The following is a 15,728-nucleotide window of genomic DNA, read 5'->3' as shown; positions in this document are numbered from 1 at the left end:
CGATTTGCGCCAGTAGATTAAATACAAAGTCAATGCAAAGAAGCGAACTCGTGCGGTGCAATGCGAATGATGCGGTGTGATTGCGGGAAAAACACGTGCTATTCACCTCAAACACGTCTTCGCTCAGCTAAAAAATATTAAACTCTAGCCGAACATTTCCATGACATGAAGTTAAATCCCGTGAGTGAGGAACGCGTTGCCTTTTGGGTTTGGTTGTGTATGCAGCATTAGAAATGTAATTAAACAAAACGTATTAAACAATACAATGTAGTGCGGTTAGTAGTAACGACTTGCGCCAGTAGATTAAATACAAAGTCAATGCAAAGAAGCGAACCCGTGCGTTTTTTCATGCAAATGTTTTCTCTTAATTGACGAGATAACTCGTCAATGCCGGGGAATAAGTTAATTACACACAATTTATGATGAATTATTTTTCATGGCCCCCAGTTTGAGAACCACTGACCTTTACTATGTTTAATTCTCATGCTAGCCGAATGCTAATATCACTTTGCTTGTTTTGTCTTCTTCAGCTCCACCACGGTTCACAAAAGTACCTGTAGACATGATTGGCGTCTCTGGAGGTGTCGTGTCCTTCGTATGTCAAGCCACAGGTGACCCTAAGCCAAGAGTAACATGGAACAAGAAAGGGAAGAGGGTCAACTCTCAGCGGATCGAGGTGAGACTTTGACACTCGAATGGCAAACAAATGTATCATTATATATAGTTGTTATATATACTCTAGATTTTCTAGAAAATACTCTCTCAAAGTGCAAAATATCTGCTGTTTATATAACAATGTAGAGCTTCTGGCAGGTTCGGCCAATCATAACGTCTTTTAAGTGTCATAACACAGCTGGCAGCTGTATGGTCTTGATTGATACTAAGCACTCCTTAATTAAAACTAGTTTAGTGTTAACAACTGCTAAAATTCAAAAACAGATCAACTGAAATGCATTCCTTCACTAGAAGACAACTCGCCTCAAATTATCATCTTCCTGCATTTAAAAGTCATCGCGTGAGGGGTTCGAATTAATTCATTTTTCCCCCCTGAGGGCATTGCTTTGATATTGATCTACACACGCTTAGGACAGCGTGCCATCGTAGCTCTGCTTCTCATTAGCGGAGCCTTGAAAACTCCGAAAAGTTTTCGCCAGTGGCTTACAAAGAACCCGTTCCTCTTTGTCATTCCCTATTGATTTCGCTACAATGACATCAAATGCGATGCCACAGCGGGAGCCTAATTAATTTTCTTTCGTAATTGGAGCTCACAGCAACGGCGTCATCTAGATATTACGGCCGGGAGGTCGGAGATGTTGAAGCTTAGAAAGGGCATGACAGTTTTCATTAACAAATAATTGCAAACATAAACATAACCCTCTTGAAAAGCATAGCACAGATTTCCAGGCTCGCCCATCCTGGTTTACATCTATAGTATTCGTTTGGCCGGTTGCTGGTATAGTAAGTTTGTTAATGATGTTCGTCTTCTAACACAGACGATAGAGTTCGATGAAGGAGCAGGAGCGGTTTTGAGGATCCAGCCTCTCCGAGCGCCTCGAGACGAGAACATCTACGAATGCGTGGCAGAGAACAGCGAGGGGGAGATCAATGTCCAAGCTAAACTGTCAATCATTAGAGGTAAACAACTGGTTTTGCTTTTGGCCTTACTGGTAATTGTGGAACGTTATTTTGATGTAAAAAAATTTGTTTATATGTAAAAACCTTCATTTTTTTAGCTTATGTCAACTCCAGTGTATAATAGATCGGCAACTTTTTGGTGTCCATTCTGTTTCTTTAAGGTGCAGTAGAATGTAAAACTGTATTTACGTAGGCATAGATGAATAATAAGAGCTCTGTACATAATAATGACATATCGTGAGCCTCAAACTCGATTGTTTCCCTATTCTTATGTAAACAGTGTGCGTGCAAAAGACCGCTGGAAAACAGGCCAATCTCAACAAAACACCAACTGTGACGATACAGTCGAGATGTACACCCCAAACATTAAATTACACATTAAATTAACTACAATGTTGCTACAATGCTAAGAAACAAAGTTGTGACTGCTGATTTAATGCTATATGCTAGTTAATGCTATATGCTAACGTTTAAGCTGAAGTTCAATACTGATGTTACAGTTACGTTTTGCAGGATTATACTAAAAGAACAAAAACTTACCAATCAGAAATGTCGTTAACAATCTCCAAACAGTTCTTTGTTCCTTAAAATCTGTATCTTCGTCAAATGTAAGTTCTGTTTACACACACACAGAGCTACTCAAAAGAGCTGCTCTAATAAACAGCCAATCAGAGCAGAGCTCAACATTATTATTCATAACCCTTCCAAATAAGGTAATAATAGACCATTTCTTTCTAAAGGCAAAGCCTAGGGTTGTAAATGGACATGTTAAACAGTTTTTTGGATATATTTTGCACTTAATAAAGCCACAAACCTTTTTTGTAGATATCAAAGAACAATTTAACATATTATTTCAATGCATTCTTTAGCACCTTTAAAGATAAAAATACCGTTTTACTTTTTTCTCTGACTTTAAAAATGTAAAATTTTTCTTTAAAATGTGTCAAAGCTTGAAAGCATGAATGGGTATTATAAGCTTTTCAGAATTGGCTGTGCCCACAATGACAGTCTGGCTTGAAACCCATCTCATGGCCAGCAGGTTGCGACTTTTTAAATTTTTTCATCATTTACTCTGAATAAATGCCTTTGTTCTGCTGAATACGTAAAGGACGATTTGAAAAAAAATTGTACCCAAGAAGACATGGGGCACCATTGACTTCCATAGTAGAAAAAATAATACTATGGAAGTGAATGGTGCCCCAGATTAGAACAAAGACATTTATACAGATTTGAAACAGGGTAAGCAAATTATTATTATTATTTTTTTTTGCAAACTTTCCCTTTAACCTCATTGCTCCCGGCGCTGCAGTGAAACGGATATAAACATTGGGTATTTATTTTCTGAAGCAAGTATTCCCTCTGGGGTTAATTTAAATGTTTCGATCATTTTACAGGAAAAAGAAAGATACTGATTAAAAGCAGGTGTGTATGCAGCGCGATGACTGAGTTTAACAAGATGTTACGCTGTCAGCTTTCTTATGTCGTTTCTTGCTAAAAATAACAAAATTTTTTGCAATACCCATCCCTTTAGGTGTAATTAACATCATTTAGTTGAGGAAGGAACTTGGATTACAATCCAAAGTATCATGGTAATATTCCATTTACGCACTTTTAGCAGTTGTCTACCTGGAGATTGTCAGGAATATAAAGCTTAATCAGCCATCGTGAAAAGATCGATTACATTGTTGAATTGTTATTTGAGCTGACAGTTCTTGGTTTATTTTACCAAAGCATGATGATGTCAGAGGAATATTTCACCCTAAAGTTAAATAATATGACACCCTTGCCCTTACACAGTTCCAAACCTGAATCACAACTTTTATAGATCACAAAAGGAGACGTATGGTAGACTGCAAATGTAGTCTATATAACATAATATACAATAAAGGTTTATGTAAAAATAATTGATGTAAAGCTCAGCATTATTTTTCAAAAACTTGAAAAGAAAGAAAGAAATTGGAATAACATGAGGCTAAGGGGTGACAGAAGTGTTATTTTTGGGTGAATAAATCCCTACAAAACCATCTCACCAATCCTCAGAGAGACTAACCAGCATTCTTTGGTTTTTTTGGCAAGCTACCGTACACAACGCTCCCTCCCCATTAATCCTCCCACAGAAATTTAAATCCACCCTGGCCAATGGAGAAACCTCTGCCTACCTCACCACCGAGTTTATCATTTGTTCTTCGCGCGACGAGGTCCAGCCATCTGCCTCGTCTTTGCCGAGCGCTGGAGCAGGCAGCTTGCAGGCCTCTTCCTGGGCCGGAACCCAAGGCCAGTTTTACATGAAAATCCAGGCTTTGGCAAGACCCAAACAACCGCTTTTTCCCTCATGTGCTCATCTCCATCTGCTACGGGCCTAGTTTACACCCAACCCTATCAGAGGATCAAGCCCCACAAAGCTCGAACACAGGCCGACGCGCCTGTCCCAGGACGGGACCCCTCATCACCTGAATGCGTGTGGGGGATATCAATTACAATCAATTAAATCATCCACCATCAGTGTTTGCTCCATTAAGCATTCGCTGCTTGCTTGTCTGTCTGCCCTTGCTATAGGCCTCACAGCTGAGGTGAACTTCAGAGGCTTGCGACTTTATTAAATACTCAGTCACCTTGATATCTTCTTGGTGTGTCCCACATGGAGGCTTTGCTGTAAATCTCCCCGTGCTCTTTTCAGGGGCTTAGGTTTGTTTTTAGCTTCACTCTGGCTGCCCACAAAAGCAGTGAGCAGAATGCTTAAGATGTGCCATCTGCTTTTCCACACCGTCCTCTGGGAGTCCTTGAAGGTGGCGCGGAAAAATCCAAGGGAAGCGACACCTGCACTTTTCAAAACCGCTTCTCGTTGCTGTGTCTTAGTTTTTGTCCATCTTGTAGTCTTACTGTTTCTGTCTTAATACCGACCCCAGCTTTGAGCTTTTCTTGGCACTCTCGTCCACCTCCGACCCGGTCCTAGCATTTTCAAAGAGTCCAAAGCCAACAGCAGCCCAGGTTTGGCCATCTGCTTGCTTCCTAGGTGTCAAATGCGTACACGCTAGCGCTCTTTGTTACACTTTCAGGTGTGTCTGGTCTTGGCATGGTGTTGAGTTTTGACCAACAAAGATCAGAGCAGGGCGCCGAACCACACAGTCATGGGTATGGCATTGTGAAACCAAATCTAAGGGCGCGAGACCACCTCCTAGAAGTGTTAGCTGTGTTTTTCGAAATCTATCACACTGTTTCTTCTCGATGTAAGGATACTTGATATCTTAAGCTAGCAGCGACTAGCAGTGACAGAGAGATGCAATCTCATTGATTTCAATGAAAGATTGGCGACTTCCGGCGACAGTGATTGTTGGCGACCAGATTGGGCGTGTCCATGTCGCGACAGAGTTGAGAAATGTTTAACTTTATGCAAATTATAATCGACTTTCCGGAGCGACTACCATTGAGAACGAAGCAGTTCACGTCTCTCGTCAGTTACTGGAGTGGACGGTACTCATTTGTTTATGACAACCAGATTTAGAAACGCCTCTTTTGAAAGAGACACACAGCGACAAAGTCATTATAAGCAGTGTTGGGGGTAACGCATTACAAGTAACGCACATTACGTAATAATATTACTTTTCTGAAGTAACAAGTAAAGTAACGCATTATTTTTTAAATGTACACATTAATATTTGAGTTACTTTAAAAAAAAGTAATGCGAGTTACTTTTCAGTTGAATTAATTCAATTTAAAAATAAAATAATGTACTGAATTAAACGTTGTGAAAATATGAACGTAGAATAACACACTCTGTGCGCCTAAAGCGGGAACAGTTTAAGTCAGAAACGGAGATGGCAGGCTAGAGCTTGACATTTTTGCGATCATAAAAAACACCTGCAAGGCCTGAAAGAGATCAAGCCTCAGCCAAGTAAGAAAAGTAACGCAAAAGTAACTTAAAAGTAACATAAGGATTACTTTCCATAAAAGTAACGCTGCTTATAAGAATGTACCTTTAGTTTTGACATTTTAAGATTGTTGCGCATACAGTACAGAAACATTTTGTAAAATTGGCAGAAAGCCTTTTGTGTGAACACACAGGTCCCGTAAATGTTCTGGGATCGCTCCCGTAAATGGGACCCATTAGCATTGGCGTAACATTTACAGAAAGCATTGTGTGTGAACAAAGACAGAAACAATGCTGTATGGGGCATGCCGTAGTGAGGACGTACGTGTCATCGCAACAATATACGTCATGGATATATGTCCTACCCAGTCTCACGAAATTATATACCTATAGTCAGGTAATTTTCTTTTTCGTGACACTGTCACGAATTTCTGCGTTTTTCGTGATCGTATCAAAAATTTCTGTTTATGTGTCATTGTCACGTATTGGTAACTGCTTTTTCCTGTTTTCAAACCATTGGCACTTCGGTTTAGCGTTAGATTTGGTGTTTGGGTTAGGATGTCACTTTAAGTATTGGTTTATACTATTTTTATGATTTATTTTTTTTATATTTTCTGATTTTTAAGCCATTGACGCCTTAAGGGGGACGTGCAGCTCAGTGCCGCGCAGCACTTCCCAGTTCTTAAAAAAACGTAAAAAAATTTTCTATGAGTATACGCACAACGGCGCCGACAAATGGCGGCTGTCCGTGGCGCCAAGCTACGACTCAGGAAGTTGCTCACATCCCTGTCGCGCCACAGAGCACCACCCACAGTTAATAACATCATATTTGTTCCAAATCATTAACGATTAACATTGGCTGCTAACGTATATTTTGCATTTTGAAGTAGACGCTATCTGACTGCACTCACCCTATTTAATGTGCACTTCCGGTGTACGATACCGCCGAATTGTCCGAGACGCGACTCGACACGACGCTGAGCTGCGCGTCCGGTGTGTGACCCCCTTTAGGGTTAGAGTTGGGTAAGGATGTCATTTTATGTAAATCTAACCCTAAAGCGAAGCGACAATGGTAAGAAAATAGGACAAAACAGTTGAGTAACTAATACGTGACAATGACATAAACAGAAATTCGTGATTCGATCACGAAAAAACGCGGAAATTCGTGACAGTATCACGAAAAAGAATAAAAAAATTACGTGACTATAGGTACGTAATGTCGTGTGACTGGGTTGATATATCATGATGGGGACAATAAGACAATCGCTACTTTGTTTCATTGTGACTTTAGGGTTGAATTTTAGCTAGGCTCATTTATAGTGCAGCTCACTAGATTTTGGAGCAGATCTATTCTTGATCATCATCTCTCTTTAGAGCTTTTTGTCTTTTATAAGTAACGATTTTACTTTCCATCTAACTTCACATCTCAGACGGTGGTGTATGTGAGTTTGCACCATGACCCAGCCTTCCCGAAACTCAGGGTGCGGAGAACTTGTTAGCACCAGAGAGGGCCGTCTCCCCGTGGCCTGCGCCGTTTGATCACACGCTTCTAATTGGCTGCTACCCTGCAGGACAAGAAGCGCCTGTTCTGTCTCTCCTCTCATGGTTTTAATTGGACCGCTCTGACCTCGCCGTTCACCGGCGAACATTGTTTTAATCACCACTTTCCAAATTCAGCCCCGTTTGTTTTGTCACACCTAAGCACAGTTTGAGGAGTTTTAATTTCACTTTTTCATTGCTCTTTTCTCTGATCAGTAAAGAAGACACGGATGCCAGTTCGATCCATGACTCATCCATTCTGAAATCTCATTGTTTCGCACATTTCGTCGGCTCTTGGAGAAATTATCTCACTGTCATTTCTCTGTGTAGGCTTCTTTCGTCTACCCATCTCTTCTTTTTCATACCCGTTGATAAACCAGCATACTAGATGCCCAACCCTGGGGGTTTGTGGGTATTAAAATCACCAATGTGTTCTTACAGCCCCCGCACCGGTGATTTAGAGTAAAAGAGCTCGACTGATTAGCATTCATGCTGTTCTCCTGTAGAAATGACTGCGCCCTGCAGAGAAAAGTGTGTTATAAAGCATTAGTGGGCCAGGGGGCGCAAAAAGAGCTCGGTCTCTTCACGGTATGTGGCTACGGTTGACACACTCAGCGTAAGAGCGATGCCGATGGCGAGGTTAGGTTAAGTTAGCTTCAGATTAGCATTAAATTTCCTCTTTTTTGTAAACCTCAGATAACCCACCGATAAGGTGCCTGGTCACTCATTTCCTGCCTGTGACGTGATTAATGTGTGTGGTTATCTTATCAAATATTAACCGAAGTCTAGAAACACTGCAGACACAAGAACAGCCCTTAATGCCATGTACAGCCTATTTTCTGCTCGCTGTGCCAAATCTTAAAGGGATAGTTCACCCAAAAATGAAAATCCAATTCGTCTTCATTCTTCTCATCTATTGACTATTTTCTCAGAATCTGTGACCTGTTTGTATTACCCTGTAAAAATGGTTCATGAATTCTGTTTGGGATGGAGTTGGCTAGCTGTTTGAGATTTTTCATTGTCGTTTTCATGGTCGACTGTTGTGCCTGTATGCTTTGGAAGCTCTCGCTCTTCTGTTCTCAGTAATTCTCTGGTTATGGGTCACCACACCGCAAATGAATTAATCATGCTCATAATTTGCTGTTATAAATGATTTAGCAGAAGCACATTTTACTGAGATGGACCTCACAAAGTGTTGATTGTATGTATCCTGGTTTATCTTCACTGAGGAAGGACACAATGTTCGAAGCAGGCAATGTTCTTTGTTTCCTTTTCAGCACTACTTTGCTCCTTTTGCTATATTTTAGTTAATGGTCATTTCTGTAATGCAGTGTATTTTACCATCATAATTGTCCTGAAAAAAATCAGTTAGATTAAATGTAAACCTCTCATTTTTTCAAACAAACACGTTTTCTTAAAAATATTGGTTTATTGTTTTTTCCAATGGTTTTATTGATTTATATTTATATTTTTTACAGGTGTCTTCTCTGTGTTACATTATATATCTATTTATCATATTTACAGTAATAATGGCCCCAAGCTGTCACTGATGTACTAAAATGAAGCTTTGAGGTACTAATATGTGTCTTCAAGGTACTAATAGGGTGAAATGCCCTAAAGTGGGACATGCCTAATGTTGCACACCTTAGGTCTAGTGTTTGTCCCCCCAAAATACATAAATGTCAGTGAAGCTATTACAAAATCACATGACCTCGCAAATGTCCAGACATGAATGAGGGTGGAGCAATCATCAGAAAGGAAGCACATTTCACAGAATCTACTGAAATGAAGCTTTGAGGTTCTGATATGTATCTTTGAAGTATTAAGATGTATCTTTGAGGAACTAATATGTTTCTTTGAGGTATTAAAATGTAGCTTTGAGGTATTAATATGTATCTTTGAGGAGCTAAAATGTTTCTTTGAGTTACTAAAATGTAGTTTTGAGGTTTTAATATGTGTTTTTGAGGAACTAATATGGATCTTTGAGGTACTAAAATGTAGCTTTGAGGTACTAAAATGTAGCTTTAAGGTTCTGATATGTGTTTTTGAGGTATTAAGATGTATCTTTGAGGAACTAATATGTTTCTTTGAGGTACTAAAATGTAGCTTTATGGTACTTAAATGTAGCTTTGAGGTTCTGATATGTGTTTTTGAGGAACTAATATGTTTCTTTGAGGTACTAAAATGTAGCTTTGAGGTTCTGATATGTGTTTTTGAGGAACTAATATGTATCTTTGAGGTATTAAAATGTAGCTTTGAGGTTCTGATATGTGTTTTTGAGGTATTAAGATGTATCTTTAAGGAACTAATATGTGTCTTTGAGGTACTAAAATGTAGCTTTGAGGTACTAAAATGTAGCTTTGAGGTACTAAAATGTAGCTTTGAGGTTCTGATGTGTGTTTGTGAGGAACTAATTTGTATCTTTGAGGAACTAATATGTGTCTTTGAGGTACTAAAATGTAGCTTTGAGGTACTAATATGTATCTTTGAGTTATTAAGATGTATCTTTGAGGTATTAAAATGTAGCTTTGAGTTTCTGATATGTATCTTTGAGGAACTAATATGTTTCTTTGAGGTACTAAAATGTAGCTTTGAGGTACTAAAATGTAGCTTTGAGGTTCTGATATGTGTTTTTGAGGAACTAATATGTATCTATGAGGAACTAAATGTAGATTTGAGGTATTATAATATAGCTTTGAGGTACTAATACGTGTCTTTGAGGTATTAAGATGTATCTTTGAGGAACTAATATGTGTCTTTGAGGTACTAAATATATATTTGAGCTACTAAATTGTGTCTTTGAAGTACTAATATGGATCTTTGAGGTATTAAGATGTATCTTTGAGGAACTAATATGTTTCTTTGAGGTACTAATATGTGTCTTTGAGGTATTTGAAATTTAGCTTTGAGGTATTAAAATGTAGCTTTGATGTTCTGATATGTATCTTTGAGGTATCAATATGTATCTTTGAGGAATTAATATGTTTCTTTGAGGTACTAAAATGTAGCTTTGAGGTACTAATATGTGTCTTTGAGGTATTAAAATGTAGCTTTGAGGTACTTATATGTGTCTTTGAGGTACTACAATGTAGCTTTAAGGTACTAAAATGTAGCTTTGAGGTTTTGATATGTGTTTTTGAGGAACTAATATGGATCTTTGAGGTATTAAGATGTATCTTTGAGGAACTAATACGTGTCTTTGAGGTATTTGAAATTTAGCTTTGAGGTATTACAATGTAGCTTTGATGTTCTGATATGTATCTTTGAGGTACTAAAATGTTGCTTTGAGGTACTAAAATGTAGCTTTGAGGTACTACAATGTAGCTTTGAGGTACTACAATGTAGCTTTGAGGAACTAATATGTGTCTATGAGGTACCAAGGTGTGTCTTTGAGGTACTGAAATGTAGCTTTGAAGTTCTGATATGTATCTTTGAAGTACTAAAAATGTTTTTTCAAGGTACTAAGGTGTGTCTTGTGGAACTAATTTGTGTGTTTGATGTACTTAATATTTGTCTTTGAGGTGCTAATGTTTATCTTTTCAGGTACTAATTTGAATTCTTTATGTGCGAAGGTGTACATTTTGGAAGGTATCACCCCAGTGACAGCTAGGGACCATTTATTGACCATTATTTCTGACAGTGTAGATATTAAGTGTCCAATTTTATGCTACTTTTCAAATAAACAAGCTGTACTTATTAGTTTAAGTGCCTGATCATATTTATAACAGTCTGCTAAACCCTTTTATAGAAATATGTTTGAGTTACAAAGCCCAAAAGACACTGCTTAACATGACTGAGCTACTAATGAGCACGAAATGAGCACAAAGCAATGGAGAATTTCAAAGAAGCTATGAAGGTGAATGATAGCAGATGAGCGTCTGCAGGAAATTGATTCGGGCTGATGCGAGCTGCTGTTAGCATGCACCCAGCTGTATTTGCCCAGTGGATTATGAGCATCCGCCTCTCATAAACAAGACAATTCCCAGTCCCGTAGTCTCAGCTGCTCCCTGATGCATAATGCATTCGTTTAGCAGCGTTAAGATCTGGCTAAATGTATGGACTCTGTCGCCGGTGTATTTGCGCAATCCATTATCGCAGAGTCTCATTTTAAAACGGGAGACAGTCGTTTAGTATTTGATGTCTATTTATATTGCCTCTCTGCTTTGGGACTCGTCTGATATCTCATTCCGTGGGCCGGGTGCGTCCCGACGCAAGTGCTCCCGTTTGCCGCCCGTGCTAATGATGACATGCCTAGCCCTTCCTGTTTGTTACGAAGTGATAATTGACAGCTGTGGAGTACGGTTCACAAGCTAGCGCTACGTCAGACTTCTCCCACCCAGCAGGTGGGAAAGCCTCTGGAGGGAAATGACATGTTTCTTGTGATTGTGTACGGTTTTGGTGTTGCACCAGGCGCCTATCGCGGCAAAGTCGCTTGAAGAAGCGCCTTGAGGAGTGGAGGCGAGAGATGTCTGGGACGTTTTTCCACCGGGGCTACTTGAGTTTTCAGTCTGACTCTTGTCTTTCACTTCAGCCTTGCAGGAAGACTGAGCCATACAGTGTGAATTCTCACCCAGCGCACGATCCGCCTAAAGGGGGGGGGGGTGCTTTGAGCAAATCGCTGAGACGAGTTTATGGGGATGCTCTCCTTTGATCCTCCAGACCTGTAATCAAGACTGATTGGGCATGGTGAGCAGTCAGGCAGGAGAAGAACACATCTCTGGATGGGTTAGCCTCCACAACTTTCACTATTGATTCGTGCAATGCATGCTGGATAAGGCTAATGGTGTGTTTAAGTGTAGAGATATGCCAGAGAGCGCTATGCCCAGGTCAGCCGGTCCATAGTCACGATGAATGGGAGTTTACAGATTAAAAGAAGCATGAAGTTATTTTCAAGTTCTGTTAGACACAGGTAGCCGTCATTTACAGTAATTCGTTTTTATACCGCCTAAGTGTTAACCGAGCCCAACGTTGACAGTTCTGAGAGTTAAAATAAGAGTTTGGTAATGAATTCTGTTTGAGATTTCATTTGAGTGACAGAATCCATTGAGGCTCCTGCATGGTTATGAATAAACAAGAGCAGGGCACAGCAGAAACGCTTTCATTCCTCATGAATTAACATGAATTCGCTCGGCTGGCTGCTTATTTTAGTGTCTGGGTCCTCGTTTGTAAAATATTAGCTACGTACGTACTGTAGATGGTGGTGTAGACCAACACACATTGGAGGTGGTCACATGGATGTTATCTGACCTCCTATATGCGGTTTCAGCCTGCCGCCATGTTGATTACAAACCAAGGCTGTGAGAGATGGACGTCCTTTTGTATTTATACGCACACTTGAACTTCTCACGAAAAATGTCAGCGTTATTCACAACACATACGTACGCACATGAATTTGTTCATATACTTGTTCTTACGTTAGTGAATTTGGAGTGTTATACATGAGCGGACGCATGCACAAAGTTGGTAATTTGCATAAAACACGCCCTAACCAGCTCCATATAAGGGTTTTCCACAGCGCTGGTCTACAGAAAATTTAAGAGCAGTTTGTCATAGAAGCAAAAGAACTCGAACAGAAATCCCTGATCATATTTATTAACGGTAAAATTACGTTTTGGTTTGCATTTTTTATTTGGAAGATTTTGCTGTGGCTGGAGGAAGCCAGTACTGTGTGTCCACTGATTGGAGTAACATTAAAGAAGTATTGGACGCATAGTGGCATAGTTGTGTTTGACACATGAAAACGTTCGGATTATGTTTGTAACTGTTTTTCCCTGAGAAGGGAACAAGACGCTGTGTCTCCCCTGCCATACTTCCTGCATCCCTGTAACGCCGTATTTGGCAATATTTCAGATAGCGATATACTTCCTGGCTCCCGCATCACCCTGTCTTTGTCGTTAAGCCTCACCATTGGTTGAATTTGATATACACATTCAGACGCACTTACCCCTGGAGGCCTCTCCACAGTGTCACTGCAGTGACGCTGCGTGAGTTCCTTACATTTTTGCGTACATTTAGAAGAAATTTTGATACAAACGTTTTTGTTAAATCACAATTTGTTCGTGAAAACGAAAGTGGACAAGAAAGACACATAACGTTAACACCTGGTATTTAAATCTGTCTCTTTTGTCCACTTTCAAACGCTTCTGTCCTGAATACTGTGAGGGGGTTGTCTGTCGAGACTGTGGGTGAGTTTATATGGACGCGAACTAATATTATGTCAGAGTCTGCTGCTTCTGTTGAAAGTAAACATGCTGCACTGTGTTTTGTACATGTATATGTTAGGGCTTTCTCTGAATTTTTAGCGCAGTTGATGAAATAGGATCGCGCAACTTGCACGCTTGCAAAATGAAACTGCGGAGATCTGCCGCTTCAGTTTTATCAATGAAAGGCTAAAAATAGCGCTGTTCACCGTGTGTTCGCACCAGAAGTCAGAAAAAACATTGTGTTCAGTACCTCAGATTAGATAAATGGGTGGAGAGAAGGCGGTCGCGTGAGGCTGTTCGAACACATTCAACCACATATGCGTTTACACTACAAAAGCAATCCGATCGAAAGGGGTTTCGACCACCTCGAAATGTGGTTGAAAGTGGTCGAAAGTGGACAAGCTCAAAACGTTTTGAACACTGTTTACACCTGGCATTAACGTTGTCCAATTGTGATCCGATCGACAAAAACGCATGTTAATGCCAAGTGTAAACAACCTCTTAGTGCGGGAGTCACAAGTGTTTTGTTTTAGACAGATATTAAAGGTAATGGTTCAAAGGACTGTGTTAAAAATACTTCCTGTAAATGAACAAACTATTAATAAACCTACCGTGTGTTGCCAAGGCATAAGAGTTATACATTAATATTTAATTTGGAGATTAGCTATCATTTTGACAAATGGCTTAAATACACTGTATACAAACTGCAGACTGAATAAGGTGCAATCGTCTTCTGATGTATTGTAAAACATCTCCTAACATAGGTTGATACTTTATATCAATGTACCACACAGGTAGCCACGTTTGGGCTTGATCACACAGCTTTATTGTTGGAACGCTGCCTGGTCCTAACTAGATTCCAAAGCAGATGTTAATATTTAAAGAACATTTAGTCTTAAAGGGCATCTCGCATGCAAAGTTGCGTTGCTTCAGACCTCTGACTGGCATTGGTTTGCTTTGGCACAAGACTATGCAAAATGAGCATCTGTTCTCCTGAGTGTATGTATTTTTTGCAGAGGTACCAGGTATCCATTACTCAGCAGGTGCATAGGCAAACCCATTGCCCCAGGACGTCAGTTGTTGCTCGCTAACCGTCGTCCCACAAGTTTTCCATAGAGGAATCAACCAAACACGAGTCACTTAAACATGTAGAAATGCCTCTCCGATTCATATACGCAAGCGGCTGGCTGCCTCCCAAGCTGCATTCTCGCAAATAAGGCCATAATAAAAATGCATCCATTGAGGCTGTTTTCCATTTATCCCAAAACGCATCCTATCGGGCCATTTAGTCTGTGGATATAGCTCACGCTGTAATTAGATGTTTAATTGTACTCCGCTAAAAGCTCGCCGAGTGCAGCGTTTGTCTTATTCAGCTAATGCAAGCTTCTGTCCTCTATTGTTTTTGTCATATGCTTGTATTGCAGGAATATTTCCTTGGGGTTTGCTGTACTTCAACTTTCTTTTTAACTATTGCTTAGCACAACATTTTTGCATAATTCACACAATTTCCAGACTCCCAACATCTAATTTTTCCGTGTTGCTCTTGAGATTTTAAAGAAAGCTGCATCTCTACTCTTGCAGTTCATTGAATCTATGCAAAGTCCTCATGGCGCACCTTGAATTACTAATGAAACCGATTGAAGCGAGACAGTAGGAAGTTCGGCCTAGGAATGGAAATGGCCTTATTGACATTGCGCTTTGCTGTCTGAGCATTTGTAGCAGCCTAATGGTCTCACCTCATCTCCTGTAGCTCGCCTCATCTCCCCCCTCGGGCCACACCGGAACCGGCAAAGTGCAGCGCGCAAATAAATAAGCAGAGAGGGTTGTGTTCCCTCTCTCTGTGGCGGGAGATTGGACTGCTCTGTCTGGAGCAATTACCCATCGCTGTGGACTCTATCCAACGTGGAGAAACCCACCCATCATACCATATTCTTGAATGTTTGGTTTCGTTTTAGCAGCTCAGGTGATACAAAACAGCTTGTGTGCCGCCCGTCCTAGGGATTTGGACCGGGGCTTGCATGGTTGAGTTAACTCTATGATCTCTGACTGGGAGCCGTTTAACACACACGGCTGTCATTGCTACAGAGCAAATTTGTCTTTGTCACAATGGCCGCCTGTCTTCCGTTGCCCATCAGCAGGCAGGGTGCAAGTGCCAACTGCAGGCCGCACTGATTTCGTATCTCAGCTCGACCGTGAGCCTTTCGGTTTAATCACACAGTCTTTGTAGCTCCGCCCCCTCAGGTACTGATAAGTCAAAGTGATGTGAGTGTGGCATAAACAGCTGGGCCCGGTCATCAAGCAGACGTGCAGCACACAAACATCACCGCATGCCACAGCCTAATTGTGCAGCGCCCGGCCGAGCCCTCGTGGTTTGTGGCGCTGCCGCTTTATCAAAGCCTGACGGGGGATGCGGGATGGTAAGAGAGCATCTGTATTGTCCCGAGAACCTCAGCCATCATGCTGTGCTCCAGAAGTAAACAGGT

At 40.6% G+C, this 15,728-nt stretch overlaps 1 protein-coding gene across 1 annotated transcript in view; it reads left to right on the top strand.

Annotated features, from left to right (window-relative positions):
• The window catches only part of ptprsa (protein tyrosine phosphatase receptor type Sa), a 240,010-nt gene that overhangs the window by 109,967 nt on the left and 114,315 nt on the right, over positions 1 to 15,728 (top strand). The window contains exons 4-5 of the mRNA XM_055217681.2: positions 531 to 676; positions 1,494 to 1,635. Coding sequence (XP_055073656.2) covers positions 531 to 676; positions 1,494 to 1,635 — 288 coding nt within the window. The remainder of the gene's footprint in view (positions 1 to 530; positions 677 to 1,493; positions 1,636 to 15,728) is intronic.

The sequence above is a fragment of the Misgurnus anguillicaudatus genome, chromosome 23 (assembly GCF_027580225.2).
Source record: "Misgurnus anguillicaudatus chromosome 23, ASM2758022v2, whole genome shotgun sequence".
NCBI lineage: Eukaryota > Metazoa > Chordata > Actinopteri > Cypriniformes > Cobitidae > Misgurnus > Misgurnus anguillicaudatus.
The sequence above is the reverse complement of the archived record's forward strand: the minus strand, read 5'-3'. Positions and strand labels throughout refer to the sequence as shown.